Source organism: Corvus moneduloides, chromosome 26 (genome assembly GCF_009650955.1).
Source record: "Corvus moneduloides isolate bCorMon1 chromosome 26, bCorMon1.pri, whole genome shotgun sequence".
Classification (NCBI taxonomy): domain Eukaryota; kingdom Metazoa; phylum Chordata; class Aves; order Passeriformes; family Corvidae; genus Corvus; species Corvus moneduloides.
In genome coordinates, this window is record NC_045501.1 from 1,013,409 (window position 1) to 1,033,782 (window position 20,374).

Here is a 20,374-nt window from a genome sequence, read left to right on the forward strand (position 1 = left end):
GAACCCCTTTATCCCCTCAGAACCCCTTTTTATCCCCTCAGAACCCCTTTTATCCCCTCAGAACCCCCTTTATCCCCTCAGAACCCCTTTATCCCCTCAGAACCCCCTTTATCCCCTCAGAACCCCCTTTATCCCCTCATAACCCCCCTTATCCTCTCAGAACCCCCTTTATCCCCTCATAACCCCTCTTTATCCCCTCGCAGCTCCCCTTTATCCCCTCAGAACCCCTTTTATCCCCTCAGAACCCCCTTTATCCCCTCAGAACCCCTTTTATCCCCTCAGAACCCCCTTTATCCTCTCAGAACCCCCCTTTATCCCCTCAGAACCCCCCTTATCCTCTCAGAACCCCTTTTATCCTCTCAGAACCCCCCTTTATCCCCTCAGAACCCCCCTTATCCCCTCAGAACCCCCCTTATCCTCTCAGAACCCCTTTTATCCTCTCAGAACCCCCCTTTATCCCCTCAGAACCCCCCTTATCCTCTCAGAACCCCCTTTATCCCCTCAGAACCCCTCTTTATCCCCTCGCAGCTCCCCTTTATCCCCTCAGAACCCCCCTTTATCCCCTCAGAACCCCTTTTATCCCCTCAGAACCCCCTTTATCCCCTCAGAACCCCCTTTATCCTCTCAGAACCCTCCTTTATCCCCTCAGAACACCCCTTTATCCCCTCAGAACCCCTTTATCCCCTCAGAACCCCTTTTTATCCCCTCAGAACCCCCTTTATCCCCTCAGAACCCCCCGCTCCCCACCACCGCTGCCGCCATCCCTCAGTCAATGGGGGGGGGGGGGGGGAGCCCTGAGGGGGAGCCGCGGCCCCGCCCCCTCCGCGCGCGGCGCCGTTCGATGACGTCACCCCGCCGGTGCGGTGACGTCAGGCGGCGGCGGCGGGGCCGGTTCCGGGATGCACCGGCGGGGGGTGGGCGCGGGGGCCATCGCCAGGAGGAAACTGACCGAGGTACGGCCGGACAGCGGCACCGGGCCGCGGGCACACGGCTGCCGAGGGGCCGGGGAGCCGCCCTGGGCGCCGGGGAGCGGCCGGGGAGCGGCGCGGGGGTGTCAGTCAGTACTGGGGGGCGGTCTCAGGGTGCTCCGTTTGGGGTGGGGGTCCCTTGGTACCGTGGGAAGGGGGTCAGGGCCCCGAGTTTGGGGTGAGGGGAGCTGCCGGGAGCCCCGGTTTGGGGTGGGAGTCCCTTGATACCGTGGGAAGGGGGTCAGGACCCCGAGTTTGGGGTGAGGGGAGCTGCCGGGAGCCCCGGTTTGGGGTGGGGGGAGCCGCCGGGGCCCATTGGGGCTGCGGGAGGGGGCTCCGAGCCGCGGCCTGGGGGTGAGGGGAGCTGCCGGGACCCCCAGTTTGGGGTGGGGGTCCCTTGGTACCGTGGGAAGGGGGTCAGGACCCCGAGTTTGGGGTGAGGGGAGCTGCCGGGACCCCCAGTTTGGGGGGAGGGAACTGCCAGGGTCCATCGGTGCCGTGGGAATGGGATCAGAGCCCCGAAATCTCAGCCCCTGGTGCCGTGGGAGGGGGGTCAGGACCCCGAGTTTGGGGTGAGGGGAGCTGCCCGGAGCCCCAGTTTGGGGGGAGGGTGATGCCTTTTCTTGGTCTTAAAATCAAGAGTCATACACGGTTAGAAGGGGAAAAGGGATTTTACCTTGGGATTTATTTTTAAGGATCTTTAGGTGCACACGTCCAGGTCATGTGCATCGAGATGCACCCACCGAGTCTGTCTCTGTGTCCCTCTCTCTGTGTCTCTGTGTCTCTATATCTCTTCTCCCCCCCAACATTGGGTAGAACATTCTAGGTGTTACTAATTAGCAGATCTAGCAAAGATTCCCTAATGAGAGGCTCAGGTGAGCCCCCCTCCCCAAGGAACCTTCCCCTGGATGGTTCTATCTCGGTTTACAGAATGTGTTCTGGAGAGCACCTTGGGCTCTGGGGCACACTGATCCCCGGCTACGGAGCTTCTCAAATGCTGAGTCTCTGAGCTTGACAAACAAGGCCAAGAATGGGGGCAAAAAGCGCTGGGAATACGGAAATTGTAAAAAAAGTATAACAGGGGTATAAAAGAAAAGGCAAAACTCTTCATGGCATCAAGGGAACTGCCAGGGTCCGTCGGTGCTGTGGGAATGGGATCAGAGCCCCGAAATCTCGGCTGAGGGAACGTCCAGGCTCCCCTGGTGCCGTGGGAGGGGGTCAGGACCGGCAGGTCCCTCATGGGGACGGTGGGTTCGGGATTCTCCTGCCCTTCCTGCCGCCCTCATCCCGGTTTCCTCCCGCAGGCCAAGTACAAGGAGCGAGGGACGGTGCTGGCCGAGGATCAGCTGGCCCAGGTGGGGATTCCCCCTGGGATGGGGCCGGGCTCTGGGTCCCCTTCCCTTCCCCATCCCCACCCAGAGCCTTTTCCATCACCACTGCCCCGTCCTGTCCATGCTCTGATCCCGGCTTTCCCCCGGATTCCCCGCAGATGTCCAAGCAGCTGGACATGTTCCGGACCAACCTGGAGGAGTTTGCCAGCAAACACAAGCAGGAGATCCGGAAAAACCCGGAATTCCGGGTGCAGTTCCAGGACATGTGCGCGACCATCGGCGTGGATCCCCTGGCGTGTGAGGAGGAGCGGGCTCGGGGCCGAAGGATTCCTCCCGCTCTTCCCAGCTGGAGCTGCTGGAAGCTCTCCTGGAGCTGCTCCTCTTCCTTGGGAATTGCCGGGACGATCCCTCTTTGCTTGAAGGGTGGGGGGAGAACGGGGGGAAACCCCAAATCCGAGCGCTCCGGCGAGGTTTGTGCGCGGGAGCTGCTCCGGGAAGGATTTTTCCCAGCGCTCCAAGCCCTTTTCCCTCTCCCTTCCCAGCTGGCAAAGGGTTCTGGTCGGAGATGTTGGGGGTTGGAGACTTCTACTACGAGCTGGGGGTGCAGATCATCGAGGTGTGCCTGGCTCTGAAGCACCGCAACGGAGGTGAGGATCCGGCCCGGGCATTCCCAGCCTTCCCTGTGGGAAAGGCGCTGCATCCCATGGGATGTTCCCGCTGGGATCCCTTACTGGCACTGATTCTGTCTCTGCTGCCCCACCCAGGCCTGGTTTTGTTTGTTGGTTTGGAAATGCCCGGTTCTGCCCCGTTCGGGGAGCGCAGATCCACGCCGGGATCCCGGCGAGGAGCAGGGATCAATCCCAAGGAATGCCGGTCCCTGGTGGAGCCGGCCAGTGGGATCGGGTCCGAGGGATCCCAGTGATCTCCAGAGGGTTGGGATTCACGGAGAGTGGATTTTCTTCACGCCAGGGATGGGCTCCAGCAGAGCCAGGGGAACCCGAATCCCATAAATCCGCGGGAAAAGGCGTCACTGCGCTGGGAAGGGATTTGGGGGCTCGTGCCACTTCTGGGATCAGGGAACAGCCGCCGGAGGAGCCCTGGCCCGGGAATAAATTCCCAACTCCCTCTCATTCCCAGGCCTGATAACCCTGGAGGAGCTCCAGCAGCAGGTGCTGAAGGGAAGAGGGAAGTTTGCCCAGGACGTCAGCCAGTGAGTGGCCGGGAATGTGCCAGGAAGCGGGAATCCCACGGAATTCAGGGCAGGAAAAGGGGGGATTCATTGGGAGGCTCCGAATTTTGTAGCGCTGGAGCCAGCCCTGCTTGATGCACAATTCCTGCTGCTGGTTTGCTCTGGGATCCTCAGGGATCGTTGCCTGGAGCTGGAGACAACCTTTTCCCTAAAAATCCAGCGCCGGGAGGATTTTTCCCACTGGAGCTGTGGGGAACAGGCGGATAAAGGTCCCAAGAGAAGCAGATTTTTAGGACAAAACCCCCATTTTTGGGGCTGAACCTTCAAGTTCATCCGTTGTGTCCAGATGCCAAAAATCCCAGTCCCAGATTCCCTTCTAAAAACCATTCCCAGCTCTTCCCAGCGCAGGGGCTCCCAGGGGCTCTTCCTGATTCCCAGGAGCTGGAACTCGGGAAGCTCTGAGTGCCTCTGCCCCTCCCCAGGGATGATTTGCTCAGGGCCATCAAGAAGCTGAAGGTGCTGGGGAACGGATTCGGGCTCATCCCGGTGGGGGGAACGTTCCTGGTGCAGTCGGTGCCGGCGGAGCTGAACATGGATCACACCGTTGTCCTGCAGCTGGCAGAGGTGCGGATTTCTCCTGGAAAAGGGCTGGGAAGGAGGAATTGGTGCTTCCAGGATGGGGAATCGGGGTGGGATCGGGCCCGTGGGAGAGGCTGTGCCCGCGCTGCCGGAGCGTGGATTTAACTCGGGATAAAAATCAGCCGGAATTTGCAGCTTCCATAAAAAGCTGGGATCGGACCGAAGTGGGATGAGAGCGAACTGTCCCCATGGCCTGGAGTCCTGAGGGGATTTTCCCTCTTCTTTTCCCAGAAAAAGGGGTTTGTGACGGTCAGCGAGATCCGGGCCAGCCTCAGGTGGGAGACGGAGAGAGCGAGGCAGGTGCTGGTGAGTGGGAATGGGAATGGGGATTGGGAACTGGGAATGAGAACCGGGAATGGGAATGAGGAACTGGGAATGAGAACCGGGAATGGAGAATGGGAACTGGGAATGGGAAACCGGGAATGGGAACCAGGAATGGGGAACCGAGAATGGGGAACCGGGAATGGGAAAGAGGAACTGGGAATGAGAACCGGGAATGGGAAAGAGGAACTGGGAATGAGAACCGGGAATGGGGAATGGGAACCGGGAATGGGAACGGGGAACTGGGAATGGGGAACCAGGAATGGGGATGGGGAACTGGGAATGGGGAACTGGGAATGGGGATGAGGAACTGGGAATGGGGATGGGGAACTGGGAATGGGGAACTGGGAATGGGGATGGGAAATTGGGAGTGGGAAATTGGGAAATTGGGAATGGGAAATTGGGAAATTGGGAATGGGAAATTGGGAAACTGGGAATGGGGATGGGAATGGGAAATTGGGGATGGGAGCGGGAATGTCCCAGTCCCAAGGCAGAGCACGCTCGGTGTAAACAGGCACTGGGGAAGGCAGAATTCCAGAGCTGCAGAGATTCCTTGGGTTTCACTCATTTCCCTGAAAATTCCCTGGGATGGTTGGGGTTGGAGGGACCTTAAATCCCACCCTGGGGACACCTCCCACGATCCCAGGCTGCTCCAGCCTGGCCTGGGGCACTCCCAGGGATGGGGCAGCCACAGATTCCCTGGGAATTCCATCCCAGCCCCTCCCCACCCTCACAGGGAAAGATTTATTCCCAAAATCCCATCCAGTCCTCCCCTCTGGCGCTTCAAATCCGTTCCCTCTTGTCCTAAAAATCATCACCATCAGCCCGAGTTCCCTTCCCTGGAATAACAGTGGGGTCACTGTGGGGTCAGGCTTTGTCGGGAGCAGCTCCTCGGATCATTCCCAGCTCATTCCCAGTTCCACTCCCAGCTCATTCCCAGTTCCCTGCTGGTTTCCAGGAGCACCTGCTGAAGGAAGGGATGGCCTGGCTGGACACGCAGGCCCCAGGAGAGCCCCAGTACTGGCTGCCCGCCCTCTTCACGGAGCTCTGCTCCCAGGAAATCACTCCTGAGGAAGCCACGGAGGCGATTCCATGACTGGAATTCCGGCTGGAATCCTCGGGAGGCTCCTCCAAGGCCCGGAAGCACCGGGACAGCGGGACTGGAAATAAAGAGTTTTGTACAAAAATGATTGAGCTTGGGAGGTTGCCCTGGATCCATCCCTGCTGGATTCACTCCCTGGGTTCGGGTGGAAATGCTGCTGCTGCTGCTGGAAAATGAGCAAAGGGAGCGGAGTCTCAGAGGATGCAGGTGGGATTTGCCCTGGGAAATGGGACTTTGGCTCTGGAATTTTGCCTCCCAGCAGTGGGAAAACTGCTCTGTAGCACCTCTGAAGTTGTTATTCCAGGAGGATTCCCACTAAGGAACAGCACAGGCTCCGTTCTGCCAAAACAAAACTTTATTCCAAAAAAAAAAAAAAAAAACCAAAAAAAGGAAAAAAAAAAACCAAAAAAAAAAGGAAAAAAAAAAAACCAAACCCAAACTAAAACAAAACAAAGAATCTTATGTACAATAGATACAAACAAAGATCTCCGAGTGACTCTTGTGCATATATTTGTTTGTTTTTTCAACTCCATTTAAGTCTAAAAATCTGGTTCTGCTAAAACATCTCTGCCTACAGCAGTGGCTCGAGGATTGTCACTGGGGACGGGGCCACGAGGGACAGACGCTCCCTACGAGCTGAGCTGGGGGAGCAGAGCCGGGATAAGGCATTTTCCAAGCATTTTCCAAGCATTTTCCAGGTATTTTCCAGGCATTTTCCGTTCCTGGGATGCCGGAAAAGCTCCACAGGCGCCGCCCCCGGGGCCGGGACGGCGCCAGCCCCGCCCCGGCGCTGCTCGGGTGACAAAAGGTGACAAAAGGTGACAAAAAGTGAGGAGGTGGCGCCTCTTCCCAAGCTGATCCCGAATTCCTTCACCTTCCCGGTGTGGCAGAGCCTCCCCTCAAGGGTTAAATCCAAAGCGGCCCCGGGGGACTCGGATAAAGGGGGAAGAAAAACCCCAACTTGTTCAGCCACACCGGAATCCCTGAATTTTCCACCTTTGTGCCCAGTCCTGGCAGGGCTGAGGGGAATCCCAAATCATCCCAAGGGGGTTTCTGCTCCTCCCGGCCCTGCTGCCCTCAGGACGAGGATCCCGGCCCGGGAAGTTCTCCCAGCACCAGCTGGAATCTGAACTGGGGCCAAACTGGTGGGGAGGAAACCGGGAGAGGGCGGAATGTGCAACCTGGTGCTCGGCTTTCCGTCAAAGCTCCCGAAAAAACTGCTGGGATGGGAGGAGAAATAAAGGTAACGAAGCTCTTAATTAACCAAACTCTGCTCCAATCCATCCTCCCGGGCTCAGCTCCCTGGGAAATGTGGAATTTCCCGCCTGGGGGACGGCACAGCCGCCTCTCCCAGGGGTGACCGTCACTCACGGGACAAACCCTGCTCGAAACAGTCCAAATGCTCCCCAGAAATGTGGGATTTTACAACGTTTGGCAAAGGAATTTGTCCCTCACGACTCCAGAAATCCCCTTGGGAATTGGGAATTGTCCGGGGTGGCAGCAGGGAGGGAGGGAAAGGAAAGGTGACACTGACTCCAAGGGGGGAGCAGAGAATTCCAGGTGAGGAAAAACGGCTCCAGCAGAAGAAAAAAATCCTCCTCAAACGCTACATCCAAACCAAGACCTGACAGAAACAATACACAAAGCCATCTGCTAAAGTGCCCCCCTCCTCATCTTCCCTTTCCCAAACCTCCAGGATGGATCCACGGATTCCTGCAGTTCCCTCTTTCCACACCCGAAGTCTCCAAAGTGCCCCAGGGCTCGAGGGAAGCTTTGGGGAGGGAGCCCGAATGCCAGCAGTGCTCTTTTATCTTTGGTCTGCCTAGAAAAAGACATCGGGGAGGCTCCAGCTCTCCCAGATTTCACCTGGACACACCCTGGACTCATCCAAGCACTCCCACGGCTCCGGGGAAGGGCTCCCTCCCTGCCTAGGAACAGAAAAGCTCTCGAGGATTTGCAGTCTAGAGCTCATTCTTTAATCAAATGGAGGAAAAAAAACCTGGAAAACCAAAAAAAAAAAACAAAAAAAAACCCAAAAAAAACCCCAACCAGTGTAGGTGTTCTCCAAAAAAAATAATGACCTGATGCCACATGCCAGGAAGTACCTTTGTCCAAGAGGAGCCTGTCCCAAGCTCGGATTTTTCCCATTTTCCCCTGGGGAATTCTCTCGGGAGTTCTCCTCGCCATCCAGCGGAGCAGTGGAGGAGGGAGGGAGGGAAGCAGGAGCATGCCCGCAGCTTTCCCTGCCCTGGCCTGGCTTTGGTGGAGTCTCCGGGGCCCTGGGCCGGGCACAGACGCCGCTGGAGCTCCCTCAGGCTTTGGAGCAGCCCTGAGTGTCCGTCTCTGGCTCCGAGGAGCTGCTCTCCGAGTCCATCTCGGCGCTCTCCTGCTGGTGCTTGTCCTGCAGCCGCTGCCGGATCCCCTGCAGGCGCAGCAGCAGCGCCTGGTAGTCGAAGTGGCCTCGCTTTTCCCCGAAAGGATCCTGGGAAAAACAACACCGGGGATGAGCCTCGTGATGCGGGGAGTGGTGATGGGGTGAAACGGGAAAAATTCCCAGGGTTAAGTCCCATCCTGGGGTGGATCCCGTCCTTAAATTCCCCCTGGAGAGGGTCCTTAAATTCCCCCTGGAGCTGTGGATCCCATCCTTGAATTCCTGCTGGAAAAACTCCTTAAATTCCCACTGGAGCTGTGGATCCCATCCTTAAATTCCTCCTGGAGCTGTGGATCCCATCCTTAAATTCCCCCTGGAGAAACTCCTTAAATTCCCCCTGAAGAGGGTCCTTAAATTCCTCCTGGAGCCGTGGATCCCATCCCTAAATTCCCCCTGAAGAGGGTCCTTAAATTCCCCCTGGAGCCGTGAATCCCATCCTTGAATTCCCCCTGGAAAAACTCCTTAAATTCCCACTGGAGCTGTGGATCCCATCCTTGAATTCCCCCTGGAAAAACTTAAATTCCTCCTGGAGCCGTGGATCCCATCCTTGAATTCCCCCTGGAGAAACTCCTTAAATTCCCCCTGGAGAGGGTCCTTAAATTCCCCCTGGAGCTGTGGATCCCATCCTTGAATTCGCCCTGGAGAAACTCCTTAAATTCCCCCTGGAGAGGGTCCTTAAATTCCCCCTGGAGCTGTGGATCCCATCCTTGAATTCCCCCTGGAAATCTCCTTCAATTCCCCCTGGAGAGGGTCCTTAAATTCCCCCTGGAGCTGTGGATCCCATCCTTGAATTCCCCCTGGAAATCTCCTTCAATTCCCCCTGGAGAGGGTCCTTAAATTCCCCCTGGAGCTGTGGATCCCATCCTTGAATTCCCCCTGGAAATCTCCTTCCATTCCCCCTTCCTGCCTGCCACCGAATCCAGGTGAAACCAAGCCCAGTTCCAGGGCTGGGAGAAGCCCCTGGAGAGAGTCTCAGCTCCAGGCTTTGTAAAGCTGAGCCTGGAGAAGATCCTGAGTGCATTCCCTGTGGATTACCCACCAGAACCTCCCGGCTCCACGGCTGATCCAAGCCGGGATACGGATTCCACGGCACGACCCAGGTGCAGATGTGCTGCACATCTGTCTCCAAGCACAGATCCTGACCCAAAACCTCTCCCAGACCTTTCCCTGCGGCCGTGTCTTGGGGCCAGCACTCACCTGCATGGTCTGGCCCTGCAGGTACAGCCTCTCTTTGCACACCCCCTCGTAGAAGTCGTAGTATTCCATGAAGGATTTCTCCATGACGCCCCTGGGACAGGCGGAGAGGGCAAACGGTCACAGCGGCCCCGTCGCCAGCCACGGGACAGCCTGGCTGTCCCCACAGGGCTGCAGGGAGGGGACAGAGCCCGGATCTGAGGGGGATCTTCCCTCCAGGAATTGGGATTTTCCCTGGCACACGAGGCCCGTTGGTTCCCAAATCCAGGCGGAGCTCGGTGCCACACCCCCCCCCCCAGCCCGGTGCAGCTCCCGGGATCCGCCCCCACGGAGCCGAGCAAGCCCCAGCATTTGGGGAAAAACAGCTGGAAAATGGGTGCTGCTGCTGCCCCCCGTCCCCCCAGGCCCTGCCCATCCCTACCGGAGGGGCTCGGGACAGGGACACTTCCCCTCGAGCATGTCACACACGGCCACGCGGATGGTCTCGTGCCGGATGCACTCGTTGTAGTTCTTGCTGTCCCCGGGGTGCCGCTCCTGGAAAACCATTGGGGATGGTGGGGGCAGATCCCAGCTTCCATCCCTGCTGAGCGCTCCAGATCCCACCTTCCATCCCTGCTGAGCACTCCAGATCCCACATCCCATCCCTGCTGAGCGCTCCAGATCCCACCTTCCATCCCTGCTGAGCGCTCCAGATCCCACCTTCCATCCCTGCTGAGCGCTCCAGATCCCACATCCCATCTCTGCTGAGCACTCCTGATCCCACCTTCCATCCCTGCTGAGCACTCCAGATCCCACCTTCCATCCCTGCTGAGCGCTCCAGATCCCACCTTCCATCCCTGCTGAGCGCTCCAGATCCCACCTTCCATCCCTGCTGAGCACTCCAGATCCCACATCCCATCCCTGCTGAGCACTCCAGATCCCACATCCCATCCCTGCTGAGCGCTCCAGATCCCACATCCCATCCCTGCTGAGCGCTCCTGATCCCACATCCCATCCCTGCTGAGCACTCCAGATCCCACATCCCATCCCTGCTGAGCGCTCCTGATCCCACCTTCCATCCCTGCTGAGCATTCCAGATCCCACATCCCATCCCTGCTGAGCGCTCCTGATCCCACATCCCATCCCTCCTGTCCATTCCACATCCCAGATTCCATCCCTGCTGTCCACTCCAGATCCCAGCTGTGCCAGAGGCAGAGAGAGCTGGGAAAGAGCCCAGTGATCCCACGTCCCAGGCTGGGATCTGCCCCAGGAGCTGGGAAAGAGCCCAGTGATCCCAATCCCAGACTGGGATCTACCCCAGGAGCTGGGAAAGAGCCCAGTGATCCCAGTCCCAGGCTGGGATCTGCCCCAGGAGCGAGGTGTGGAGGGAGGCTGAGGCTCTCACCTGCTCGAAGCCCGGCTCGTTGTGATAAGGGTTCTCGGTCATCAGGGACTGGATGGAGATAAGGACCGAGGAGATGCTCTGGGCCGGGCTCCAGGCAGGGCCTGTCCACGTGCTGGGGCAGGAGAGCACAAAACCAGCAATTAATTAATGAATTAATGAATGAATGGTGGCCCGGGGAGCATCATCCCTCCAACAGCAGAGCCCAAAACTCCTGTGGGACCACAGCTGGATCTGAGGGAATGCACAGGAAAGGGATTGCAGCCCTCCCTGGGCACAAACTCCAGTGCCCAAGCCCTCCTTCCGTGAAGAATTCTTTCCTGATGTTTCCATGACTCCAGAACCATGGAACCCCAGAACCATGGAATCCCAGAATCACGGAATCCCAGGAACCAGCGAGGTTGGAAAAGCCCCTTGTAGACCACCCAGCCCACCCCACGACCCAACCCCTCCTCACCAACCAAACCCCGGCCCCGAGTGCCACCTCCAGGCTCTGCCCAACCCCGTGCAGACGATTCCAGCGCCCAACCACTCCATCAGCGAGGAATTTTTTCCTGATGTTTCGCCCAAACTTCCCCTGGCACGGCTCGAGCCGTGTCGTGGCGCGTTCCCGGGAGCAGAGCCGCCCTTACCCCAGGATGCTCAGGCAAACCTTCCCGTTGCGGTAGAAGTTGGGGTTGAACCTCACGGTGTTGTTGCCCGTGGTCATCAGCTTGACGCGGGGCGGGTGGATGGGGTAATCCGGGGGGCAGCGGAACAGGAACAGGAAGAAGCCGCCCTCGTAGGGGGTGTCGAAGGGGCCGGTGATCAGCGCGTGGATCTGCGAAACAGCGGCGGCCGGCTCGCCCTGGGCTCCCGATCCCGCACTCCATCCCTCCTGAGCGCTCCCGATCCCGCACTCCATCCCTCCTGAGTGCCCCCAATCCCACACTCCATCCCTCCTGAGCGCTCCAGATCCCGCACTCCATCCCTCCTGAGCGCTCCAGATCCCGCACTCCATCCCTGCTGAGCGCTCCAGATCCCACACTCCATCCCTGCTGAGCGCTCCAGATCCCACACTCCATCCCTCCTGAGCGCTCCTGATCCCACATCCCATCCCTGCTGAGCGCTCCAGATCCCACACTCCATCCCTCCTGAGCGCTCCTGATCCCACCTTCCATCCCTCCTGAGCGCTCCTGATCCCACATTCCATCCCTGCTGAGCGCTCCAGATCCCACATCCCATCCCTGCTGAGCGCTCCTGATCCCACATCCCATCCCTGCTGAGCGCTCCAGATCCCACATCCCATCCCTGCTGAGCGCTCCACATCCCACCTTCCATCCCTGCTGAGCGCTCCCGATCCCAGCCCTGGGCTCCTGATCCCACACTCCATCCCTCCTGAGCGCTCCAGATCCCACACTCCATCCCTCCTGAGTGCCCCCGATCCCACACTCCATCCCTCCTGAGTGCCCCCAATCCCAGCCCTGGGCTCCAGATCCCGCATTCCATCCCTGCTGAGCGCTCCAGATCCCACATTCCATCCCTCCTGAGCGCTCCAGATCCCAGCCCTGGGCTCCAGATCCCGCATTCCATCCCTGCTGAGCGCTCCTGATCCCACATTCCATCCCTCCTGAGCGCTCCTGATCCCACACTCCATCCCTGCTGAGTGTTCCCGATCCCACATTCCATCCCTCCTGAGCGCTCCCGATCCCGCATCCCATCCCTCCTGAGCGCCCCTGATCCCACACTCCATCCCTCCTGAGTGCCTGCCCCCGATCCCAGCCCCGCACTCCTAATCCCAGCCCTGCATCCCTGCTGAGTGCTCCAGATCCCAGCCCTGTGCTCCCAATCCCAGCCCTGCACTCCCAATCCCAGCCCTGTGCTCCCAATCCCAGCCCTGCACTCCCAATCCCAGCCCTGCACTCCCAATCCCTGCCCTGCGCTCCCGATCCCAGCCCTGCATCCCTGCTGACCACTCCAGATCCCACATTCCATCCTTGCTGAGCGCTCCACATCCCAGCTCTGCATCCCTCCTGTCCCCTCCACATCCCATATTCCATCCCCCCTGTCTCCTCCAGATCTCACATTCCATCCCTCCTGTCCAATCCAAATCCCACATTCCACCCCTCCTGAGCACTCCACATCCCAGCTGTCTCTCTGTCCCTGACCAGCATTCCCAAATCCTCCTCAGAGCCTCTTCCCGGGAATGTACAGCCGCTGCTGTGCCCTCCCACCTCCCCTCGCCCGCTGTGTCCCCCTCCTGTCCCACACTCCCAAACACGGGATCTTGGAATGCTCTGGGATGGAAGGGACGTTAAATCCCATCCAGCTCCATCCAGGGCCACCTCCCGCTATCCCAGGTGGCTCCAGCCTGGCCTTGGACACTTCCAGGGATCCAGGGGCAGCCACAGCCAGGAATTCCTCCTCAGTATCCCATCCAGCCCTGCCCTATTCCAGTTTGAAGCCATTCCCTGGCTCCTGTCCCTCCATCCCCTGTCCCCAGTCCCTCTCCAGCTCTCCTGGAGCCCCTCCAGGCCCTGCAAGGGGCTCTTCCATTTAACCCCATCCCAACACCCCCAGGAAAGCCGGAGCCTTGCTGCTCCCTCATCCCGACTTCTGCCAGGACACTAAGGGAACATTCCAGCTGGGAAACCATCCCAAAAACCGCGGAGAGCCCCGCAGGGAGGAGGAGGAGGAAGCTCCAAACCTTCCTTACCTTGGTCATGTCGTGGGGATCAGGCACAACGAACATTCCTGGGGGTGGCTCCTTGTAAATAGACATGATATCCCTGGAAAAGGGAACAGGAATCAGCTGGGATCGCCCTGGGATGGGCCCGGGGGACAAATCCCTGCAGGGCTGCAAAGGGACAGACTTTTAAACTGGGATTTGGGAGGTTTTGTGCTGGCTCCGAGTGGTTTTTGGAGGAGCTCCTTTAATTGATCCCCAAAACACAGGCGAGGCATTCCAGAGGCACCGAGCACACCTGGATGAGCTCACAGCTGGGATTCTGCCACCTCCAGCACCCCGAATCAAAATCAAATGAAATCCCCACCGTGAATTCCCCTCGGGAACTCGTCCCCAACTTCTCTCAGGTGAGGTTTGGGATTTCACCTCTCCCTGCCGAAGTTTTCCCTCCTCACACCCGGATATTTCCAGGAGCCCTTTCTCCCCTGAGTCATTTATTCTCCCCAAGCCGTGACTCAACCGCTCCCGGCAATGTTTTGCTCCGATGAATTTGGAGTTAAAGGATCAGGGCACGGATTCCAGAGCTCCCAGGGAGCTTCTTCCCCTCCCAAACCTCATCCCAACAACCTTGTTCTCCAAGAACTCGGAGCAAACGAACCAAAACCCAACAAATCCCCTCCAACTCCACACAGATCACGGATAAACCATTAAATTCCATCCTCCCAACCCTTTCTCCCACAGTCAGAGCTTCCCACTCCACCTCTCTTCCCCTTTGGGAAGCGGCCAGAGCTCGGGGAGGCTTCAAGGGGAGAGCAGCAGGAGAAGCCTCTCCCTTCCCTGCCGTGGGGAGCTCCGGGCTGGAAACTTCCCAAAAACCTGATGCCACCTCTGGGAGACATTATCCAAGCTCCCGAGATGAGCAGGAGCCTGGCAGGCAGAAATTCCTGCTCCAAGGGAGAGGGACTTGGTGAATCAGAGCCAGCGCTGGGAGCGCCCGAGCTGATCCCTCATCCCAAAGGGGATCCTGGAAAGCTCAGGGCGGCCACACGGGTGGGCACTGCCAGGAAAGAGGGGGAATGTGGGCAGCTTTGGGTAGAAATATCTTAATTTGGTCATCGTGGGGCTGAGGAGCCGGATCCAATCCCAGATTGAACGGGGGGCTGCCAGCGACGCCGAGGGCGGGATTAGCACCAAGGAATTCTGCTGGGAGACAGCCCGGGGGTGGCCCAGGGGGACCCCGGGGGGGGCAGCTGTGACACCCATCCCCACCCAAACAGCTGGGCAGGGACATCCCAGGCCGGGAATTCCAGGCGGTTCTGGACAGGGCTTGGAACAACCTGCGATAGAGGAAGGTGTCCCTGCCCAAGGCCCCTTCCAACCCAAACCTGCCCGGGATTCCGGGATTCCAGGGCATGGTGGGGACCGGGGGCTGTGCTCAGGAGAGACCCGGGACACGGGGAGGGACCGGGGGCTGTGCCCAGGAGAGACCCGGGACACGGGCAGGGACCGGGGGCTGTGCCCAGGAGGATCCCGGGGCACGGGGAGGGACCGGGCGCTGTCCCCAGGAGGATCCCGGGGCACGGGGAGGGACCGGGCGCTGTCCCCAGGAGGATCCCGGGGCACGGGGAGGGACCGGGGGCTGTCCCCAGGAGGATCTCGGGGCACCGGCAGGGCCCGGGCGCTGTCCCCGGGCCCGTCCCCAGGTCCCCATCGCGGCTGCCGAGGGTCGGTGCGGCCCAGGGCCCGTTACCGGCCGGCGGGGCCGAGCCGAACGCCCCCGCCGCGCTCCGGCCTCGCTCCGTGCCCGGGGCAGGGCGGCCCAGGCCCGGGCCCCGCGGTGCCGGTACCGGCGGCTCCGCTCACCGTTTGATCCGCAGCAGGCAGGCCGGGCTGGGCCGCTCGCTGTCCCAGTCGCCGCTGACCGTGGGGTCCCAGAAGGCGGAGTGCGTGAGGAGCGCGGCCCCCGCCGCCGCCGCCGCCATCGGGGCGCCGCCGCTCCCGGGGGCCACGCCGGTGCCGGGCGCCGCGGCCGCGCCGAAGCCCGCCGCCGCCCAGAGCTCGGCGGGGATGAAGACGCCGGGGGTCCCCGCGGCTCCGGCGGCGCTGGGGGAGGCGCTGCCGCCGCCCGCCGCCAGCACCGCGGCCGGGGCCGGGGCCGCGTCCTCGGCCGCCGGGCTCTCCGCCATTGCGGCCTCGGCCCGCGCCGCTTCCGGGACTCCGCACCACCGAGGCGCGCGGCCAGAGCGGCCCCGCGCCGCCCACGCTCCCCGCCCCCGGGCACCATAGAGTGTGTGGCGGAGCGGCTCTTCCGCAGAGGCGCCTTGGCGGTAAGGGAGAGTGGAAGCTGCGACAGCGCCCCCTGGTGTGGAGGAGGTCTGGCGGGCCGGAGGGAAAAAGGGGAGTTCGGGATTTTTGGGGATTTTTGGGGAAAGAGGGCGTTTAAAGAACAGCGGACAAAAAAGGGTGGGGAAGACCTCTGGGATCGGCACTCGCCACGGGCCCGAGGCTGCCGGAGCTCAAGGAGAGTTTGGACAACGCCCTCAGGGAGGCCCAGGGGGGGATTTTGTGCAGGGCCGGGGTTGGACTGGATGATCCCGGCTGGATCCTTTCCCACCCGGGATATTCGCTGGTTCTGAGATGATCCAATCCAACCGCTGCCGTGGCCTCGCTCACCCACGTCCCCAGGTGCCACATCCACAGGGATTTCAAACCCACCAGGGACGGGGCCTCCATCACGGCCCTGGGCAAGCTGTGCCAGGGTTGGACCCCCTTCCAGCGGGGAATTTTTTCCCAAAAATCCCAACCTAAACATTTTCTGGCACAACTTGAGGCTGTTTCCTGTCATCCTGTTTGTTGGGAGAAGAGGCTGCGACCCTTCAGGGAAGTGCCAGACGGGGCTCAGGGTGCTGGGGACACAGGGAAGGGGTTGATCCCGGGTTTGATCCCGGTTTTGATCCCGGCACTGGGATCAGGCAGCACCCAGGGGGTTCCCATGCCCAGCACCCTCAGGATGGAAAACAGCCGGATCAGAGAGGTGTGAGAGGGAAAAAAGGAACATTCCTGGTGCTCCCAGGGACCCCGGAGCTCTTCCTGGGCTCTCCCAGGACCATCCCAACCCTACAACAGCCCCAGCCCTGCCTGAGGCACTCGGTGCCATCCGCAGCTCCAGCTCCAAGGTCGCTCTTGCTTTCCAGGGATACGAGGAGCTCCTTTTCCAGTTTCCCAGCAGTCGGGGAGGGTAACTGTAACTCCTCACCCCGGGTAACAGTGTTGTTCTCTCGGACACCCGCCAAGATTCCCAAAGCCCCCGGTTTCGGTTCACACCATCCCGCCCGGAATCCAGGGAATTCTCCCTCTCCAGTTCAGCGAGTGTCCCCCGAATTCCTTCTGCTCTCACAGCCAAATTTCGCCAAATCTTGGGAGATTTTTGAGCCAGGTTCTCCTCACCCCCTTCCCTTCACGGGAATTCCAAGCAGAGCCATCCATCCCTGTGTCCCATTCCCATTCCCAGGAATGTGCTCCCAGCCCCGGGAAGGTCACAGCCACTGCCAGAGCCTTTGGGCACAAGCAGTGGCTGCATTAATTTAATTACCCAAAGCAGGTAATGAGCCAAGATCCCTCAGGGCTGCCCTTCCTTAAAGGTGCGGCTGCCTCACCCCAAATCCCGGGATTCAGGTGGGATTTGTGAATTTCTCCTCCCTGGTCTACTCCAGGCTTTTAAGGGGATGAGGCATGGAAGAGGTGGAGGATAAAAAGCCCCTGAGCCGTGGGGTTTTGTGGGAATTTGGCTTTGAGGAGGGACACGGACAGCGTGACCTTGAGACCTCCGTGGTGAGAATTCCCATAACGGGGGCACTTCCTGGGAATTCCGTCCTGCCAACACCCTGCTATGAAATCCCGGAATGGTTTGGGTGGGAAGGGAACTTAAATCCCACCCACTCCCACCCCTGCCATGAGCAGGGGACCTCCCACCATCCCAGGCTGTTCCAACCCGGACACTTCCAGGGATCCAGGGGCAGCCACAGCTTCCCTGGGAATCCCATCCCAGCCCCTCACAGGGAGGAATTTCTCCCTATTATCCAACCCCAACCTCCTCTCATGGAGCTTTGCTCTCCCAGGGCCCAGCTTTGGGGCGATTTCTGTAGCTTTGAGTTAAGTTTCCCTCCCCATTCCCACTCCCCATCCCACAGCTGGCATTTCCCACCCTTCCACCAACCCAGGACCAAGAAGGCGAAAAAGAAAGGCAGGAAAAAACCCCCCAAAGCTGCGATTTCTTTAGAGAAACCCTTTGTTTAATGGTCAGGCTGGAGGGCTGTGCTGGAGGACGCCCCGAGGGCGCGGCGGGGAGCTCCGGGAGGCCGCAGCTGTCACATGGCAAAGAGGATCAGGAATGCCACCATCAAACAGAAGAGCCCCATGGCCTCGGACAGGGCGAAGCCCAGGATGGCGTAGGAGAAGAGCTGCTGCTTCAGGGATGGATTCCTGAATCCAGAAAAACAGAGAACACAGGGAATCAAAGCAGGGGATGCCCCAAACCAGGCGGGATTCCCGGGGCTGGGAGCACAGATCAGCGGGTGTGCAGGGAGCAGCTGGAATGGGATATCCAGGGTTTTCCCCTGTTTTTAGGGATGTTAAGGCCTGAGTTTATCTGGCAGCTGGTGGGACCGAGCTGCAATTCCAAGATGCTCTGCTCCTTGCAGAGGCAGCAGAGCTCCGGAGGGAAGCTTGGAATGAATCAGGAGGTGGATTCAAAGAATCGAGGAACTTTTAACAGAATAATGGATTCATGTAAGAGAATAATGGATTGTTTTAGTAGATTAGTGGATTATTTTAACAGAGTAATGAATTATTTTAAGAGAAGAATGGATTCTCCTAATGAAACAATTATTTTAACAGAATGGATTATGTTAAGAGAATCAGGGATTTTTTTAAATACAATCATTATTTTAAGGGAGTGGATTATTTTTAAGAGAACAGCGGGTCATTTAAAGAGGATGGATTCTTTTAAGAGAATAACAGAATATTTTAATAGAACGGATCATCTTAATAGAACAAGGCATCATTTTAACAGAACGCACTCGTTTCATAGAAGAACGGACCATTTTTAGGGTCCCCTTTTATACCCCAAGGGCTGCTCCACTTAAAACCACCCTCCACAGGCAGAGCTGGCCACAAATCCCAGGGAAAAACTCCACCCCGGGCGGGATCCCCCCTGACCTGGCGTAGCCGATGATGAGGCTGCCGAAGACGGTGCCGATCCCCGCTCCCGACCCCGCCACGCCCACGGTGGCGGCTCCGGCCCCGATGAACTTGGCGGCCGTGTCGATGTCCCGGGACACGGCGCTGCTCTGGAAGTGCCGGCGCAGCAGCTGCGGGGAGGGCACGGCCGCTGCCTGCGGGGACAGGGCGGGGACACCTCAGGGACCCGCATGGGAAGGGGCGGCGGCGATCCCGAGAATCGAACGGAATCCCGCTCCCGAGTCTCACCTGTGCGGTCTGAGGCTCAGGTCTGCCGAAAACAGACACGGACACGGGCCTGGCCAGAGCCCTGGAGCAGCATCGGAACTGCAGGAAACACGGACAGGTCAGGGGGTTGTAGGAGCAGGGAATGTCCAGGGATGCACAAGGATCGTCCCCAATCCCACCCCGGTTGAACATTCCCGCAGCTCTGTGGGGCTGTGATCGTTGCCCGGGAGCTGTTCCAGTACCCCACCACCCTCTGGATGAAGCACTTTTCCCTAAAACCCAACCTAAATCCCTCCAGGCACTCCCTGGGTCCTTGCAGGGAGCAGAGATCAGCGTTCCTACACCTGCATGTACCTGCAGTAGCCCTCAGGAAAACACAGCTGTTTTATGGAGCATTAAAATCCCCTGAAAACATCTCAGCTGTGACACAAGACTGATAAATAAAGGCGTATCAACAGGGGGTATTTCTATTTCAGCCACTTGGATCAAGTCCATGAGCAGTTCCAGCCCCAGGAATTCAATTATTACCACATTTCCATACATTTTCCTCCTCGAAAGGAAGGGATTCCTGAGTAACTCTGTGGAAATCAGTGAGTTTCTGCTGGGAGCAGCCCTTGGGCCTGCAGCTCACTCCCATCCACTCACATGGTGTCACCAGAGGTCACCTTGTTTCCCTTCTTCCTTAAATCCAGGCTAAACGAACCCCCAGGATCCCAGCTCAGCTGGGGGTGCCCAGGAAGGTGTTTGGCACCAGGCACCGCTGAGAAATCCCATATTCCCACCGGGAATCATCCCTCCCCCCCGAGGGACGGCCACCTACCAGCACTGGGGAGCCGAGAAGCGCCACGGGAGCCTGCATTTTGCTGGATCTAAAACAAAGAAAGAGCAAAATAAACAAAAGCCATTGGGATTCCTGGCGTTATTGTCCGCAGTCAGCCCCCCCTGGGGTCAGACCCACATCTGACCTCACAGGTCCATCTGCTGTACCCACCACGGTCCCCAGGGCTGTGTTCCCACCGCGGCTCTGTGTCCCCTCTCTGTACCCAAGGCTTTGACCCCACCACGGCTCTGCGTCCCCACGGCTTTGTCCCACTGACCCCACCGCGTCCCCGGCTGTCCCCGAGGCTCTGACCCCACCGTGTCCCCCCGGTTTTGCCCCCACCGTGTCCCCGGTTGACCCCAAGGCTTTGCCCCCCGTCCCCTCCGTGTTCCCCGCCGTCCCCTCAGCCCTGCCCCGCACGGCTCCGCGCCCTCCCTCTCCCGTTAATCGCCGCTCGGTGCCTTCCCCGGGCAGCCCCAGCGCTGCTCCTCCCGCCACACCGGCGCTCTCACAAAGCGCCGAGGGCAGCGCAGGCCCCACCGCCCGCCTGGCAGCGAAGGGCACGACCCCAGCGAGCAGCGGCCGGGCCCGCGGCTGTCCCCGGGAGCCCGGGAGGCTGCGGCGGGGGGCGGCGGCCGCGGGGCCGGGCCGGGCGCGGGTCGCACCTGCGCGGGGTCCGCTCGGGGCGGCGGCGGCGGCGGCTCTGTGGGGAGCGTCACCTTGGCCGTGTCCCCCCCGGCGTCCTCCGCGCCCATTGGCTGCCGCCGCGCGCGCGCGCCCGCGCCCGCCGTCCCCATTGGCTGCCGCCGCTTCCGCGCGCCCGCCTCCGCGCGTCTCATTGGCCGAGCCCCGGCGAATGCCCGGCCC

General features: G+C 59.8%; 3 protein-coding genes across 5 annotated transcripts; 1 reads left to right on the forward strand and 2 right to left on the reverse strand.

The window, feature by feature from the left end:
- The first annotated feature begins 862 nt into the window (after positions 1-862).
- Positions 863-7,579, forward strand: SNF8 (SNF8 subunit of ESCRT-II). 3 transcript variants are annotated; one of them, XM_032134316.1, is made up of 8 exons: positions 863-953; positions 2,273-2,323; positions 2,458-2,596; positions 2,842-2,946; positions 3,437-3,509; positions 3,971-4,112; positions 4,359-4,433; positions 5,378-7,579. In XM_032134316.1, the coding sequence occupies exons 1-8, from the start codon at positions 900-902 to the stop codon at positions 5,417-5,419; spliced, it is 681 nt and encodes a 226-aa protein (XP_031990207.1). In that variant the 5' UTR covers positions 863-899; the 3' UTR covers positions 5,420-7,579. The 3 variants fall into 3 exon arrangements, with proteins under 3 accessions (XP_031990207.1, XP_031990208.1, XP_031990206.1); XM_032134317.1 differs by having other exon boundaries at positions 4,359-4,423; positions 5,407-7,579; XM_032134315.1 differs by having other exon boundaries at positions 865-953; positions 5,407-7,579.
- Positions 7,504-15,407, reverse strand: UBE2Z (ubiquitin conjugating enzyme E2 Z). Its single transcript, XM_032134310.1, has 7 exons — positions 15,085-15,407; positions 13,252-13,324; positions 11,189-11,376; positions 10,560-10,671; positions 9,597-9,709; positions 9,179-9,269; positions 7,504-8,032 (listed from the first exon to the last, which is right to left on the reverse strand). Exons 1-7 carry the CDS (start codon positions 15,405-15,407, stop codon positions 7,862-7,864), a joined length of 1,071 nt encoding a protein of 356 aa, XP_031990201.1. The 3' UTR covers positions 7,504-7,861.
- A 2,079-nt stretch (positions 15,408-17,486) lies between these two features.
- Positions 17,487-20,275, reverse strand: ATP5MC1 (ATP synthase membrane subunit c locus 1). The gene is made up of 5 exons (XM_032134318.1): positions 20,173-20,275; positions 19,508-19,556; positions 18,709-18,786; positions 18,439-18,614; positions 17,487-17,703 (listed from the first exon to the last, which is right to left on the reverse strand). Exons 2-5 carry the CDS (start codon positions 19,544-19,546, stop codon positions 17,589-17,591), a joined length of 408 nt encoding a protein of 135 aa, XP_031990209.1. The 5' UTR covers positions 19,547-19,556; positions 20,173-20,275; the 3' UTR covers positions 17,487-17,588.
- Positions 20,276-20,374: the final 99 nt, after the last annotated feature.